The sequence below is a fragment of the Globicephala melas genome, chromosome 4 (genome assembly GCF_963455315.2).
Source record: "Globicephala melas chromosome 4, mGloMel1.2, whole genome shotgun sequence".
Taxonomy (NCBI): Eukaryota; Metazoa; Chordata; class Mammalia; order Artiodactyla; family Delphinidae; genus Globicephala; species Globicephala melas.
The window spans coordinates 77,900,165-77,917,532 of record NC_083317.1 but is presented as its reverse complement, the minus strand read 5'-3'; the positions used below and the strand labels follow the sequence as shown (position 1 = coordinate 77,917,532).

The 17,368-nt window shown below is 37.6% G+C and overlaps 1 protein-coding gene across 4 annotated transcripts in view; it reads left to right on the top strand.

Moving 5' to 3' along the window:
- Positions 1 to 528: 528 nt before the first annotated feature.
- Positions 529 to 17,368, top strand: part of TP63 (tumor protein p63) — a 217,946-nt gene continuing 201,106 nt past the window's right edge. For all 4 annotated transcript variants that reach the window (XM_060297591.1, XM_060297590.1, XM_060297592.1 and 1 more), the window contains exon 1: positions 529 to 590. In XM_060297591.1, coding sequence (XP_060153574.1) covers positions 529 to 590 — 62 coding nt within the window. The remainder of the gene's footprint in view (positions 591 to 17,368) is intronic.

The following is a 17,368-nucleotide window of genomic DNA, read 5'->3' as shown; positions in this document are numbered from 1 at the left end:
ATTTAGTTCTAGAAGCAGTTACAGAAGCCCTCAAATCAAATCAGTATGCAGAGACAAGGAAACATTAATTAGCTGGAGCAGGGTGGACACTCATTAGCTCTTGTTCTGTTGTGAAAGTCCAGGCTGCTGAAATTAAACTCTGATGCCATTCATGCCAGCATCCAATCACCAGAGAGACCAGAAGTTCAGAGATGACTCCAAGTTGCCAACAAGTGTGGCCACTATACGACAAGGACTCTAAAGCCGTGGTAGAGGGGGAAGAACAACTTTAGAGAGGATGCCCAGCTGGTAAGATTCGACTGTTTCTGATGTTTTAGTCCCTTGATGAATCTCATTGGCTCAAATCAAGAAACGCTCCGCCTCTTTGCAAATGTGTGTGAAGGGGGGAAGTGTCTACACTTCTATGTCTGATAGCATTTGACCCTATTGCTTTTAGCCTTCTGGCTTTATATCTATGTATACACAGGTATATGTGTATATGTTATAATACTGTTCTCCATTTGTTGATATCAAAGAGAGTTGAAGGAAATGAATTTTGAAACTTCACGGTGTGCCACCCTACAGTACTGTCCCGACCCTTACATCCAGCGGTGAGTTTAAACGTGACGTAACTTCTATCAAAACTTAATTGGAGTGCCTTGTGTATGATGAGTGTTTCTGCTGTGTACAAAGAGCAGCCTCTCTTTGTTTATGAGCACAGTGATATTATTTTGCACTTTCTGTGGACTTAAAGTGGTCTGTGGGCATCTCTTCTGGTTTTCTTTTTTAGTTCCTATCTGGATGTACAAAGTAACAAAGTTTGTAGACCATCTTCCCATGGTTTCTTAAAAAATGGTCACACCATTTTAAGATGTTTAAAATCTGTTATTTGTCTGGATCAGCGCTCACCAACCCAAGAAGAAGACATTTCATTGGACAGGAATAGAATAGTCTGTGGGTGATCTTCAAGTCAAAAGAAACACAGAATAATTTTGATTTATACCTTAAAAACAGATAAATAGCCATTGTTATACCAAACAGATTGTGGCTTGTCATTTTGGCTCTGTGGCATATTTTCTTCTTGATTTGTTTCATAACAAACAGCATCTTTTGACAAATCTGACTTTTAAAACTTAACAATTATACTCAATTTTATTTCTGTTTATCGGAAGGAACGTTTGCCTAGCACTAAGAGGGAATATTAGTGAGCATGCATGATGTGTGTGTGTGTGTGTGTGTGTGTGTGTGTGTGTGTGTTTCAAATTAGAGTTTGCTATTTTTAAACTGGTAAATGAAATCTGAACAGTGTTTTTCCAGTCATAAAGTTATGGGAGATATTCAAGTCGTATGTAGCAGTGTGATGTTGTTAATTTAACAGTATGAGATTTGATGTTGGAATTTCATACTTTACTTTCTGAGACTAATGAGGGAGGTCCTCTGATTGCTGAAAATGGTGTGGTTCCAAAGGGGTTAACTTGTCATTCACCATGGTGCCTATTAGAGCCTCATCCCAGCAGTCCAGTGGGCTCTCTGGCCAGGACTCACGGTCACATTGCTCAGGCAGTTAAGGAAACTGTGTGATCTTTTTTCATTAATAAGATTTGTTACCTTGTAAACATGAATGTGGACTATGTAGACGTAGCTTCTTTTCCTGGGAGATTTTTGGTGGGCTGTGTGAGACAGCAGAAGAGGAAAAGTAAGAGAGAAATGTAAATGGAATGGTTGACAGAGTAAGAAAAGAAAGGAAGAAAAAGGAAAGAGAGAGAGGAAGCAAGTTTGTGGTCCTCCAGGTTGAAACGGGAAATGTGAATGGTGATTTGATTCCTGCCTTGCTGTGTGCCATGAACAATAGTAGCAAAAATGAATGGCTCTGGAGTTCACGTTCTTACATAAGATTTCATTGGTGTTGGGGAGTGGGTGGATAAAAAGCAAAACACTAAAGATTTTCTAGTTCTCGAAATTTTTTCCAGCCTCAAAATTTCCTACTTCAATAAAATCTTTGAAATACTATTTCTAAGAGGGTAATTGTGGTGAAACATTTGCTGTATAACGCTTCCCTTGATGGCATCTTTTTTAAAGTAGGTACGTGGATCTATCTCAGCTCTGGCAGAAGTTTTTTTCTATTGACTAGCAACCCACATGTCAATCATGTACACCTCTGTCCAGAGGTATTTCTAGTGATTGATGAGGGAAGCCTGTAAATATAGATACATGAGGAAATTGCTTTTCGGAGTGTCCCGGAAACCGGCTAATTCATGGAGCAAATATCACCTCAGTTTTTGTCAGATTGTAAAATTTAAAATAATAATAGTACTTTAAAAATATTTTAAATGTTGCTGAATCCCTGAACTTTAATCATGGTGAGTGTCACTTTGGGGGAAGGGGGGGCATGTTGGGGAGCTGTGAGATGGTGTTGCAGGGTGGTCAGGGAATATTTATTTGCCAAGTAAATTGTTTTAGGCAAGATTATGTACTTTCCATTTGTAATAAAAACTTAATCCGCAAGTAAACGAAAGAAAAATATTTGCTGCCGAGCATCTACTCTGTGCAAGGCACTGGAAATACAAAAATGAGTAAGATATAGCTGTAATGCTTATTTATTTAACTTTATAGTACTTATATATTTAATAACATATATTTGCCTCATATATTTTAACTGCTTTGTCAGATATTTCTAGACTACTTAGTGAATGAATGAATGAATAAGTGGGATATCACTATAAGAAATCTATAATAATATATATTGTCGAAGCAAGAATCAAACAATATTCTCTTTGATACCTAAGGAGTGAATGAGTTTGAGCTGTTTTTTCTAAGCAGACAACCCTTGCAGTTCTCAGTTTACAAAATCTATTTTAAGTAAGACCAAATTTAATCATTCCATAATCATAGTCATCTACATAGTTAAATTTGTCTTTTTCCTGACCTTGTCTTTAGAAAGAAATTATAAAAGAGAATTTTCAAAAAAGGAAAGAACAGGATTTCTTGTTATTTTTAACTCTAAGCTACCTTAATGCATAAATTTCTTTTTATCAGAAAATAGAATAAATGAGAGCTGTTATTATCATTTACTGCTAAATGTTAATGCCATTCCTCAAAAGCCAATTTTAATATACATTTCAAAGTATGATGGTAATCATTCTCTCAGTTAAAATTGAGATTTCACCCTCTGTTACTTTTTCCTTTGCACCTGAACATATTGACACATTATGTATTTAGTTGTGCTCTGATGTGGATGCTAATTTACTCTAGTCTTTACAAAAACTTTTCTGAAAATCAAAACAGTACTTAAGCTATAGAGCTTAGATTTCCCCTTCGATGCTATTGACCATTACAAGAAGAAGAGAAGGTGGACAAATCACAAGTTTTGTCATTTTATTGCTAACTTAATTTTAACAAAAATAGATGAAATTATGCAAAATCAATAAATAAGAGCCAAAGGGTAAGATACAGTTTCCTTATAAATTAAAACCATATACAGTGAGTTCTGTTTACTTTTTATTAGTAAATATTCAAAATGAATCTAAAATTTAGCATTTTACAAGTTAAACTTTTGTTAATTTATGGTTTGGGTTATAATTTGGGTCTTCTTGCACCCTTTAGTTTTTAGAATTGCCACCTAGTTTTTAACATAAATCTCTTTAACCAAGTAATTCTAAAAGACAGATTAAATTCCTCCAGATATCATTTTGAAAATAAACCAGCTAAAATGATAAAAAGGAATCCAGATTAAATTTTGAAACACTGTGATAGCTGAGGACTAAAAATAAGAGAAAGTAAAACATATTACTATTTGAACCACTTGTAAAATGATTTTGAGTTATTTTTTTCAGTCACCCTCTACTCAAAAGAAGCTTGAACTGTTAAAGTACTGTATGGATGAGTAAGAAGTATTTCCTGTGTAAATTACATATTGATTGTGAATTTTATGCTTTACTAGCTTAAAGGTCAACTTTATTAACTGTATTTTCTAAATATATCCCAAAAGGAGGAGGAGGGGAGTGGGTGACAGCGAACTTACAATGGATCATTTTGTTTGTCAAATGCAATCGCATAAAGACAGATGTAGTCCTGTGTTGAGTGTCTTCCACTTGCTTCTCCACATCCACCCTACATCCTTCTTGTTCTGAATCCCAGGAAGCTGACTTATGAAGATTGCATTGACAGTTCCTTTCTCCTCTGGTTTCCTCTTGGGTTCAACCAGTGGGCACCTCTAGTAGGAGATCGAAGGGCAGGAGGAGAGTGAATTTGGGGTATATGTTTCCCTGCTGTTCTGCTACGTTTTCTACTAAAGGCTGCAGGTCCTGTAGGGGCTCTCAACCACAGTTCCGGACGTCTTGAGTTTGAGTAACTGCTCTCTCCTTTTCCTTCGAGCATAGGAGTGGTGCTTCCTTCGAGCATTTCTAGCCACTGCTAACTCCAAAAAGCCATACCATATCTCTTCTCCCTTGATCAATAGTTCCTTTATTAAACTATCTCCAACTGCTTTTTTTTCAAATGCTCTTTTTCCTCCCAAGGTCATACCCAGTAGAAAAACACATGAAAAATGTGCCCATAGTGTTGTTTATGTGCACACGGAAACTTCAAAAATTGATATAACATTTAATAATATAATTGCTGATGCCAATTAAGGATGTATCCATCCATTTCAGTGAGCAGGCCAGTTTTTAATAAGGCTAATCCATTAATTTTAGCTAGCTCCAGAATCACTAAGTTTCTTTGTCTGACTGAAAGGAATGAGCTGACATGCTGCAGTCTGTGTAGGTTGTTATGTCAGTACTTGAAATGAAGCAAGGCAGAGGACAGGAAGAGCTGGTTCATAAAGAAATACAAAGGTACAGTTTATCAGCAGGGACTAATGTAGCCACGAAAAATCTGCCTCCAACCCTTATAATTTCCACAAGAATACATGTCAAAAGACCTTCATGACCCACTGTAGTTAGCCAAAAGTATGACGTATTATAATTCTGTATGCTGCCCCTGAGCTGTGAGTGCATTTAAATGGCAGAGAGGCAGGGAAGTGTGTCAGCTGAGGGCACATAGGACTTGTCAAAAGACTATTATCCAATAGTCTTAACTCCACCACTCATTGATTATGTGACCTTCATAAAATCACTTAAGCTATCTAAATCAAAGTTTCTTCATGAGATAAGTAGGGATAACAACTTCTGGCCAACTGTTCACAGCTAAGACATTGAGAATTAAATATTAACCCAACCAGAGTCTGAAATGCATCCCCTTAGGGTATTGCTCAGCTCTACTCTTGTGGGTATGGCACAACAGTGAACTGGAGATTCCTTCCCAGCGACAATTGTGTCCTCATGGAGGCAAACCTGAAGTTCCATTTTGCTCTATATCATCTTTCAATTAAGCACAAAGATGATTATGAGTCTTGACATGATCTTGACTTGTCCCAATTCTTCTGCTTTAGAATTGAGAAATCTAAAACCTTAGAGAGGTTAAGTGATTAGCCCAAAATCACACACACAAAAATAGTAGCAGAACCAAGTCTAGAATTCAAGTCTCTTCCCTGTTCAGTGCTATTTCTACCATAGAACATAACATTTTATTAGATCTGTATAGAACTTTATGATTAACAAAGTGCTATTCAACACATTACGTAGCTGATCCACTGTGGCAGGTATGGTAAGCAAAATAATGGCCTCCAGAGATAGCCACGTCCTAATGCTCAAAACCTGTGAATATGTTAACTTACACAGCAAAGGGGTATTAGGTTGCAGATGGAATTAAAGCTGCTAATCACCCAACCTTAAAATAGGTAGATTATCTTGGACTGTCCATGTGGAGCCCAATGTAATCGCAAGAGTCCTCAAGTGGAAGTGGGAGGTAGAGAAAGAATAAAAGTGATGTGAGGTGAGAAAAGATTCAACAGATTTTGAACATAGAAGAGAATCAGGATCCAAGGAAGGCTGGCTGTCTCTCGAAGGTGGAAAAGGCAAGGAAGCACATTTTCCTTTACAGCCACCAGGAGGAACACAGTCCTGCCAACACCCTGATTTCAGCCCGGTGAGATCTGTATCAGGCTTCCAACCTATAGAACTGTGAGATGATACATCTGGGTTGGTCTAAGCCACAAGTTTGTGGTAACTCGTTACAGCAGCAATAGGAAATGAATTCACCACGTAACGGATTTTTATCCTCAAATTGTAGGTATGGAAACTAAAACTTTGTTTTGATTTGTTTGTTTAACTAAAGTATTCCAGGAGCTTATTTATTTTCTTGGTGCTGAGTGGGGAAGATAGAAGGTATGAGTAAGATACCATCCTAGACCTTAGGGAATCCAAAGAAGAACTTCACACATAGAAATACTACAGTGAAATGTCTATTTAGGTCTTCTGCACATTTTTGGATTGGGTTGTTTGTTTTTTTTGTTATGGAGCTGCACCAGCTGTTTGTAAATTTTGGAGATTAATCCTTTGTCAGTAGCTTCATTTGCAAATATTTTCTCCCATTCTGAGGGTTGTCTTTTCATCTTGTTTATGGTTTCCTTTGCTGTGCAAAAGCTTTTAAGTTTCATTAGGTCCCATTTGTTTATTTTTGTTTTTATTTTCATTTCTCTAGGAAGTGGGTCAAAAAGGATCTTGCTATAATTTATGTCATAGAGTGTTCTATGTTTTCCTCTAAGAGTTTGATAGTGTCTGGCCTTACATTTAGGTCTTTAATCCATTTTGAGTTTATTTTTGTGTGTGGTGTTAGAGAGTGTTCTAATTTCATTCTTTTACATGTAGCTGTCCAGTTTTCCCAGCACCACTTATTAAAGAGGCTGTCTTTTCTCCATTGTACATTCTTGCCTCCTTTATCAAAGAAAATGTGACCATATGTGCGTGGGTTTATCTCTGGGCTTTCTATCCTGTTCCATTGATCTATATTTCTGTTTTTGTGCCAGTACCATACTTTCTTGATTACTGTAGCTTTGTAGTATGGTCTGAAGTCAGGGAGCCTGATTCCTCCAGCTCCCTTTTTCTTTCTCAAGATGGCTTTGGCTATTCGGGGTCTTTTGTGTTTCCATACACACTGTGAAATTTTTTGTTCTAGTTCTGTGAAAAATGCCAGTGGTAGTTTGATAGGGATTGCATTGAATCTGTAGATTGCTTTGGGTAGTAGAGTCATTTTCGCAATGTTGATCCTTCCAATCCAAGAACATGGTATATCTCTCCATCTATTTGTATCATCTTTAACTTCTTTCATCAGTGTCTTATAATTTTCTGCATACAGGTCTTTTGTCTCCTTAGCTTATTCCTAGGTATAGATTGCCAACAAACACATTAATTATTAGAAAAATAATTATTAGAAATAATAATTATTAGAAAAATGCAAATCAAAACTACAATGAGGGGGCTTCCTTGGTGGCACAGTGGTTGGGAATCCACCTGCAATTATACTCCAATAAAGATGTTAAAGAAAAATAATTATTAGAAAAATGCAAATCAAAACTACAATGAGGGGGCTTCCCTGGTGGCACAGTGGTTGGGAATCCACCTGCCAGTGCAGGGGACGTGGGTTCGTGCCCCAGTCCGGGAAGATCCCACATGCTGTGGAGTGGCTGGGCCTGTGAGCCATGGCCGCTGAGCCTGTGCATCCGGAGCGTGTGCTCTGCAACGGGAGAGGCCACAACAGTGAGAGGCCTGCGTACCGCAAAAGAACAAACAAACAAACAAACAAAAACTACAATGAGATATCTCCTCACACCAGTCAGAATGGCCATCATCAAAAAGTCTACAAACAATAAATGCTGGAGAGGGTGTGGAGAAAAAGGAACCCTCTTGCACTGTTGGTGGGAATGTAAATTGATACAGCCGCTGTGGAGAACATGATGGAGGTTCCTTAAAAAACTAAAAATAGAAGCACCATATGACCCAGTAATCCCACTACTGGGCATATACCCTGAGAAAACCATAATTCAAAAAGAGTCATGTACCACGATGTTCATTGCAAGTCTATTTACAAGAGCCAGGACATGGAAGCAACCTAAGTGTCCATCGACAGATGAATGGGTAAAGAAGATGTGACACATATATACAATGGAATATTACTTAGCCATAAAAAGAAATGAAACTGAGTAATTTGTAGTGAAGTGGATGGACCTAGAGTCTGTCATACAGAGTGAAGTAAGTCAGAAAGAGAGAAACAAATATCATATGCTAAAACATATATATGGAATCAAAAAAAAAAATGGTCATGCAGGACCTAGAGGCAAGACGGGAATAAAGATGCAGTCCTACTATAGAATGCACTTGAGGACACGGGGAGGGGGAAGGGTAAGCTGGGACAACGTGAGAGAGTGGCATGGACATATATACACTACCAAATGTAAACTAGATAGCTAGTGGGAAGCAGCTGCATAGCACAGGGAGATCAGCTAGGTGCTTTGTGACCACCTAGAGGGGTGGGATAGGGAGGGTGGGAGGGGGACGCAAGAGGGAAGAGATATGGGGATATATGTATATGTATAACTGATTCGCTTTGTTATAAAGCAGAAACTAACACACCATTGTAAAGCAATTATACTCCAATAAAGATGTTAAAAAAAAAAAAGAAGAAATACTACAGTGAGGTGCAAGGAAGGGTAGAAGTCCCTGGCCGTGCAGGCTGGGGACTGCAAGTACAAAGCACCCCTCTGAAGGCAGCAAGTTTGAAGGGTGACTTTGGTTAGTAGCATCTGTTAAGGTTTCTCAAAATGCTTCATAGTGAAATACATTTGACTCTTAGGAGGTAACTGAAACTGTGATGCCCAAATTCAGATTCAGGAAAATATAGTAGTATACACGTTCACTTCTGATGCTGTCAGGAATTCAGAGAGCTGTTACATCGATACCCTGAGACTATGACTTGGTAAGTCCAGGTGGAGCTTCGGAATTGCATTGTTAACAAAAACAAACAATTTTGATTCATGAACGTCTCAGACCACTCCTGGGAAAAAACAGCTGCAGGCCTTCTGGTGGTATAAGTTTCCCAGTTAATTTTAGGTTTAAATTACACTGATGCCTCCCTCTGAGAAATTGAGGGTGAGGGCAAGGAATGCAAAAGCAGCATTTTTATCAAGCACACCAGATGATTGGTTTGTATGCACACCCAATTTTGAGAGAGTGAGACAAACTTGGACCCAATGTCCCAGTTGAAGCTCGTAAAAAGGTACCCCCAGTGGTATGAACAGCAGAGACCACATGCCTTTCCAAAGACAGACTTCATGTTCTCACTTTACTTAAAAGCCAAGTGGATTGTGAGATTAAAGTGGCAATTTTCAATCTGTTTCAAGTCAAGAGAGCCAAGTTTTTGATTAGCTGTTTTGTAGCTCAAATTTGTCCTGACAGGGTTTCTATCTCCTTTAAAGAACTCACCAAGGAATACTCCTCAAGCAACAAGTGATGGATGGATAAAGCACTATAATTATGATCAAAGTCCAAAGACTCCAGCCTATGTAATTATGCACTTCCCAGCCTCTGAAAGTCACTTTGTTCCATTTAAAATAGGATGAGACATGGACATGGGGTGGTGTGTACTTTTTGGTTTGTCAGGTTTTGGGAAATGACAGTTATTAACATTTCTGTTTTACCTTAAGCCATAATATTTGGGGGATAATTTAGACGGAGAGAGTTGTCACTCTATTCTTATCGTTTGCCTTCCAATCTTCACTTACATTTGACTCTTTTTATTATGAATTAGACTCTTTCAAGTTCAGAGTGAAATAATTAAGCTTAGAAGAAGAATTATGAGGGCTGAAAATCTCCTTGCCACTTTTAAACTTCTCGCATCTTTTTCTTTTGTTTCAAATGAGCAAACTTAATTTCTCAAGTTGAACAGCACCCATTCGCACTTTCCATGAACTCGTGCAGCTGTCTCATAATTGAGGACAATACCAGCATTATAATAATAGGACTGATAAAGCATTTTGAGTCAAGAAGTACAAAATTGGGGACTTCCTTGGTGGCACATTGACTGGGAGTCCGCCTGCCAATGCAGGGGACACGGATTCAAGCCCTGGTCCGGGAGGATCCCACATGCCACGGAGCAGCTAGGCTTGCGTGCCACAGCTGCTGAGGCTGCACGCTGGAGCCCGCTAGCCACGGCTGCTGAGCCCGTGAGCCACAACTACTGGTGCCCGCATGCCTGGAACCCATGCTCCGCAACAGGAGAAGCCACCACAATGAGAAGCCTGCGCACACCAACGAAGAGTAGCCCCCCACTCGCCACAACTAGAGAAAGCCCGCACACAACAATGAAGACCCAACACAGTCAAAAATAAATAAATATATAAATTTAAAAAGAAAAAGAAGTACGAAATTGGAAGCTAGTGTGATAATTTAATCAGCCACATGGTTACCTAGAGTAGATTTTTTTAAAAAATTTATATACTTTCGGCTGCATTGGGTCTTCATTGCTGCACACGGGCTTTCTCTAGTTGTGGCGAGTGGGGGCTACTCTTCGTTGTGGTTCACGGGCTTCTCATTGCGGTGGCTTCTCTTGCTGAAGAGCATAGGCCCTAGGCGCACGGACTTCAGTAGTTGTGGCATGCGGGCTCAGTAGTTGTGGCTTGCGGGCTCTAGAGCACAGGCTCAGTAGTTGTGGCACACGGGCTTAGTTGCTCGGCGGCATATGGCATCTTCCCGGACCAGGGCTTGAACCCGTGTCTCCTGCGTTGGCAGGTGGACTCTCAACCACTGCGCCACCAGGGAAGCCCTAGAGTAGATTTTTAATGTAAGCTTTTTTTACAGATGGTGATATAGATTGAAATAAATAATAGAATACGTACAAATTTATGATAGGGGTAACACTGCAATAGAGACTTTTGCCTCTAAAGTTAAGTGTGTCATGTCTTAAGATTGTTGATTGTATTTAACTTATCCCCCATGTTGATTGTATTTAACTTATCCCCCAGTCATATCCTGACATTTCATCAAGGTGGTCAATTTTTAGAGCTTCCTTAAAAATATCAGGCTTTAGATATTTTATTTGAAATTCAGCATTAGCTTTTCTTTTCCTTTTCTGACTCAGTGTTTCCATTTCTGTGCTTGAACTTAGTAGTGTCATTTACTTCTTAACTACCTAAATAATTTATTGAAGATTTCCATGGGAAAACTCACTTTCTTCCAACTTTTTTCATTGCAACCTCCCCTAAGTAAAAAGTGCTAATAAGATGTATGTTTCCATTTTATTTTTCTTGTGAACAATTTTATCTCAGGCAATGAATGGAAAACTTTCTTCTTGACAGGATTTTCCAACTAAATTATGAGCAATCAAAAGTCAGCATCTCAATCTAATGTGATATATCTATGCACCTGCATAAGCTATTTTTTAGTATCCTGTAGAGGCTGATGTGGTTTTAATGAATATTTCAAGCTTAGTGAAGAGATCTCACTGGATGACTTCTCTTCACATTAGCACTGGTGTGAACGTGGCACACTTTATAGATTCTTATGTTGAATCATGTCTTCACTGAGTGAAAGGCTTGTCTATGAAAGCACTACTTGCCCTTCTATCTGACATCTGAGGACCCACCTTATCTTCCTACATAAAATGTATATACAGTTTTACCTCTAAATCTTGAATATTTTCCCTGTCTACTTTTCTCCCCCCTTTCTTCCTTCTGTCTTTCATAGAAGCTCTGTGTATCTTTGCTTCTTGGGAATATAGAATATTCCTGAAAAAGCTAAAAATGTCACAAAACAGTTTTTTAAAAACTAGTTCAAGCTTTGCTCTGCAAAAGTAAAATTGGGGCATTTTGTGAGAGAAATTATGACAGCCACATATCAAAAATTAAGAACTGACAAAATATATAACTTCTGGATTTTATTTAAAAATACGTCTTAGTATTGCTATCTAGTTTATCTGAGTTGCTAAGCAGATTTTAAAGGAGTTTTGTAAGTTAGCAAATATTTAAATAAACTGATAGATATTGTTTGTTGGGGTGACAAGGAGGAATAGAAAAAAGGAAATGACAAAGGCTTAAATAGTCCAAGCTTATTGGAAACTACAAAATTATTCAATAATGTTCAGTAAATATTTATTAAATGAATATATGATAAGAAGTTTAAAAATTCAAAGTTTTTAAGTACTGGTTTTTGCTATATCAGATCTTCTAGCACCATATGAATTAAGTGCAAGTTAAAGAAAGATCTTTGAAGCTCAGGTCGAAACATAAATGTCAGAGCACTTTAGATGAAATATTCATTCTCAGATGAAATATTCAGATAAAAGCATTTGTGACTTGATATTAATGATATCAAAAATTATTAGAGAAATGACGTGTTCTCAACAATAGTAGAAGCCAAAAAAACAAATCTAGTAAAACAGTTGTTTTCCATGTCATCTTCTGGCTCCATAATTTTTATATATAAATTGTAATCATAAAATAATTTCAATATTCTATTACATAAATTACATAAGACCTTTCCATTTGTCATATATTTTGTATTTATGATAACTGCATAAGGATTTCATCATATCAATGCAAATTAATACATTTATTTCCCTTATTGAATATTTAGATTGGTTATTATAAGTTAAAAATAGTATATAGCCACTTTTTTTGAGTTATTTTCTTGGGTTCATTTCATGAACCAAATATTTAAGGAAAGCAACTAATACATGTTCAATCTATACAAATTGCTCTGTAATTTACCCTTGTTATCTCATGTAATCTGTTTTTTCTTAGCTATGTAATATGCCCAGTTTGCAGATGAGAAAATGATGCTCAGAGAAATGACTAGCTGAACCAAGATGACTTAACTAGTATGTGGAAGGAACTCTGTATTTTCATTTTTACCTGAGTCAGAATTTGAAACCAGGACGACCTGATCTAAAGTCTTTTCTGTTTCCCCCAGAATATGCTGCCAGCTAAGAAGTAAGAGGGTTAGCAAATAAAAGTGTATATACTTTTTCAAGTTTCTGGAAAACATTGTTCATTAAAAGGGTATGCCAATAAATTTTGCCTAAGAGTTCCAGTTTTAGATATTATTTTTAAATTTTGCTAATTTAGTAGATGACATATGGTTTTAATTAGCACTTTTTTATTATTAACTAGGATAACTACAGAAACCACGATTACTAATTTTCTAGGATCTCAACTTCTGATCCTGTATTTTTAGAAAATGAGGATGAGACATAAGCCACTAAATATCTAGTATTTTTTGAATTCTTATTATGTGTCAGAAACTGTTCTAGGCACTTTACACATTTAATTCTCAAATCACTTTAAGAGGTATTTACTAGTATTATCTATTACTAACCAAGAGACAGTAGTATAATGTTTAAGAGACTGGTTTTTGTGACCAGGGTGCCTTGGTTCAAATTCTCTGCCAGTTGTTAGATCTCCTAACTTAATCTCTGTGTCTGTTTTCTCATGCATGATTGATAGACCACCTACCTGAGTGAGTGGCTTTGAGAATTAAATGAGTTAGTTGTACAAAGGACTTAAAGACAGCAACTGGCACATAGTAAGTGTTGTATAGGCGATAGCTCTTATCCTTATTCTACAGATGAAGACATTGAGGCACAGAGAGGCTGTGTAATCTGCCCAGGTTAAAATAGCTGGACACTGGTGGAGATGAGTAGGATCTTGATTTCTATAACATTATTTTTTTATGGTCATACCTTAATTAACTCTCAGTAGATTCTATGTAGGGATGACTTTTGTCCTTAGTTTAATTGTTTTCTAACTGTTGTTGTTTATTTTGAATCACTACTTTTGCTCCCCCATTGCTGTTAATAATTCACAAATCCCTCATTCCCTAATTTCTGTTATGAAATTTGGTGACATAAATAGAATCCTCTTCCACATTCTCTCAACTCTATCCAAATTAATTCAGCCTTTTTTCCCATTTCCACTACCCATGTGACATTTTTTCCAGTGTGGTATTTTGACTTGCCACCACCTTGACCTTTTGTTCCTTGTACTCCTCTGCTAGCTCGTCTCAACTGAAAGCTGTTCTTTCTCTGCAAATACCCATATTACCCATTGTTCTTCAGTAGAAGCAAAGTCTTTTTATTCAGAGGGCCAAGGGATGGACCTAACATATTTCACGTTCAACACTGCTGTTTTCAGATCATTGTTTACCCACCATCACTCATTAATTTCATGTCTTCTGAAACCTCTTCCATCAAAGTGATTTACTGAACTTCATGACAATGCACTGACTTTAGGAGCTTCTCCTCGGTAACTTGGCTCCATTTTCTTCTTTACTTCTGCCAACTCTTTGGGAACTTCAGTATCCTTTTGATGTCCTTCCTATAATGTAGTCTCACATTTCCTTGGCTTCCTTAACTCAAGGAGCTCCCATTTCTGCTCTGTTCCAGTTACTGACCCATATAACCATGTCCTGGACTTCCTCATTACTGGAAGTTATTCCAGTCCCAAATCATACCACCTCACACTTCCATTTCTGATCAAAATCTATTGTCCCTTTCCCTCTCTCACACCCCCAGCCTGCCCTGAACCTGTTCTGTCTGCACACTCTCACAGGCCCCCTGCAAAAACCCCATCCCTTCTTCAAGGTTTGTCTTAATTACTGTTTATTTCATAATGTCTTCTGTGCGTATTTCCTTACAAGTTTCTGTCCACCTACTAAACCCTCACTACTCAAAGTGAAGTACATGGAATATTACAGAATCTGGGGCCCTGCATCAGTCCTACTAAATGTTCTTAACAAGAACTCAAGGGGATTCATGGACACTAAATTTGAGAAGCACTGCTCTAGCCTCGTAGTTCTCCAGGTATAATCCTGAGATCACAGTAATAGCAGCACCCAAGAACAAGGTAGAAATGCTGACTCTCAGGCCCAATCTGAGCCCTACTGAATCAAAAAAATACCTGGAGCTGTGACCCAGCAATCTGTATTTTAACACACTCTTTAGGGGATTCTGATCACACTGAATTTTGAGAAGCTACTTATACAACTTTCAAGTGGTGGGACTGTCTTGTTTATTTTGATATTCCTTGAGTGTATATAGAAGGTGCTTTACAAATGCAAAATAAACGAAGAAGTGAATGGCTGAGTGAATAATGCTTTTGCTTATCATTGCAAATAATGTGTTATATTTCTTTTCTCATATGCCATAGAACTTTATTTATATTTCTGTAAAGGTATTTATATGTATTTACTTAAAAAAACTAAGCTCTTAATTATTTATGAATATATACCATGTCTAATATTGAGTCCTGAACATAGTAGGTATTCAATAATTGTTTAATTCAGTTAGAATGTTTTTGTTCTACATTTTTATATTTTTGTTCTCTCTCCCTCACTCCTTATCTACCTTTCCCTTACTTGATACATTGTTTCAGATCAAGTAAAGGACCAAATAGGAGACACAAGGCAGGCAGGGACCTGACCTATTGGAATTCATATCCATATAACAACAGAAATAAATCTTAGGGGAAAAAAAAGTTGATAGAAATGAAAAAGGCAAATGAATTGGGTTTGAGACTAGAGGTGGTGGCTGGCCACACCTATAATCTATTCCCTGACAGAATGGCTTTGGTTGTCATGTCAAACCCTGTGAGAATGTGTGCAGTGCAAACACTACTAGAAACCAGAGGCAACTTGGGTCTGAAAGAAGCTTCGCTAGTCATAAGAGAGGTCTATGATTTTCATTGCCTAAAGAACTCTGTTCAGTCTCAACCAATGAGAACCCTGAAATGAAATTGTCAGGCTGGGTAACTAATGCTGCTCTTGGCAACAGCAGCCCATGGATTCTTTTCATTGAACAGGGACAGACTATAAATAATAGCATTTGTGTCACATTTTGTCACTTCCAAGAACTCCAGAAGCACTGACAAATAGACACCAATGTTCTATGCCAGGTTGCAGGTGGATATACAGGTTTTTTATACTCAGGGAGGAGAGCTGCTGTAACCAGATAGGAACCCAAATAATGATGTGGTTCTTCAGTTTAAGATTTTAGGCTAAAAATGACTATTCTGTCATTTTGGACTTTTTCTTTATTAGTCATGCCCTAAAATTTAGGTCTTTATTGGGGCATTAAAAATTTCTAACATAGTGAGTATCTGTGCTAAAACAATGACTGCTTCGTATGTCTCAGTTCTGTGATGAGCAGTTCACCAAGGTCATTAAATATAACCCATAAACTAATTCCAACTCTCTCCCTCTTAGAGTACCCACTTCAACAGGTCTTCCTCTGGTGGCTTTTCTAGTCACACACTACAATCCAGAGGGCTGATGGAGGGGATCAATTGATTGCGTTTGCCTAGAAAGCCATTTCAGACTCTACATGGTTGTTCTCTGGAAGCCTAACATCCCTTTTGCCATTTTCCTGATCCTACGAGGCATGGTTGCCTGGTCATTGTGCACGCAGCCTTCCTAGGAAGGCAAAAGCCAAATGATGGGACATTGTCTTACATACATAAAAAAAGGCTCTGCCTTTCTACCTTTCCTCCACTCACCACCTTGCTTTAGCAGTTTCCAGAATAGAAAAGTTAACACTAAAATTCATGAGTTTCAAAATAAGTGGACTAAAGAATATGTATGAGTTTTAAAGATATTACTATTTATTTCATTTGCAATGAGAATTTTGCTTCTTTTAAAGAAATCAGTATTAAGAAACCTTATGAGATCAACTGCATTTTGTAAGAAGCTTACAGATTTCTGCATGGAAAGATTAATTTCAAAGGTTTTTACAATAATATTTCTTCAAAGGTTTATTATTATAACCTGCTACTTCAGTGGGAGTACATATTTTCTATAATTTTAAGCAAAATATATTTATAGTATCAAATTTTTGAGCAAAAAAAATAAAAGCGGAAGGAGGAGGAGAGAAAGTCTTTCAATGGCAGTGCGTGCTCAGATGTCATGGCCTCTTATTTAATTGCAAACTCATCCCCTTCCCCTTCCACATTTCCAATCCCCAGTTCCTTACTATGCTATTTTGTCCGTATAATACACATCACCTTCCAAAATACTACTTCATTTACTTATGTTTATTGTTTCTTACCTGTCTCTCCACAGTGGAAGGTAAGCTCCATGAGGATATGTGTCTGATTTATACCCTGATTTATCCCAAATGCCTAGGAAAGAGCCTGGCACGTGTGGATGCTCAGTGAATAACTTGTTGATTGAAAAATTACGGAGAAGCAGTTAATTAAAAAATCCTTAGTCACTGATGCTTTCCCTGATGACTAAGGTACAACTTCTTTAAAATGACTGAAAAAATCTGATTGAGAAAAGGAGTTTTTTCTTTCATCAGGGATATGAGGTTTAAAAGGGTGGCGACCCAAAGTCACAGAGCTGGTCAGTGGGAGAGCTGGGACTTAGTCAGCATTTCACACTCAGGATTCAGTGTGCTTCTCACTAAACTTTGCCGCTTATCCTGTTTGTAAGCCTGGATATCTTGTTTGTCCAAATCTCTCATAATT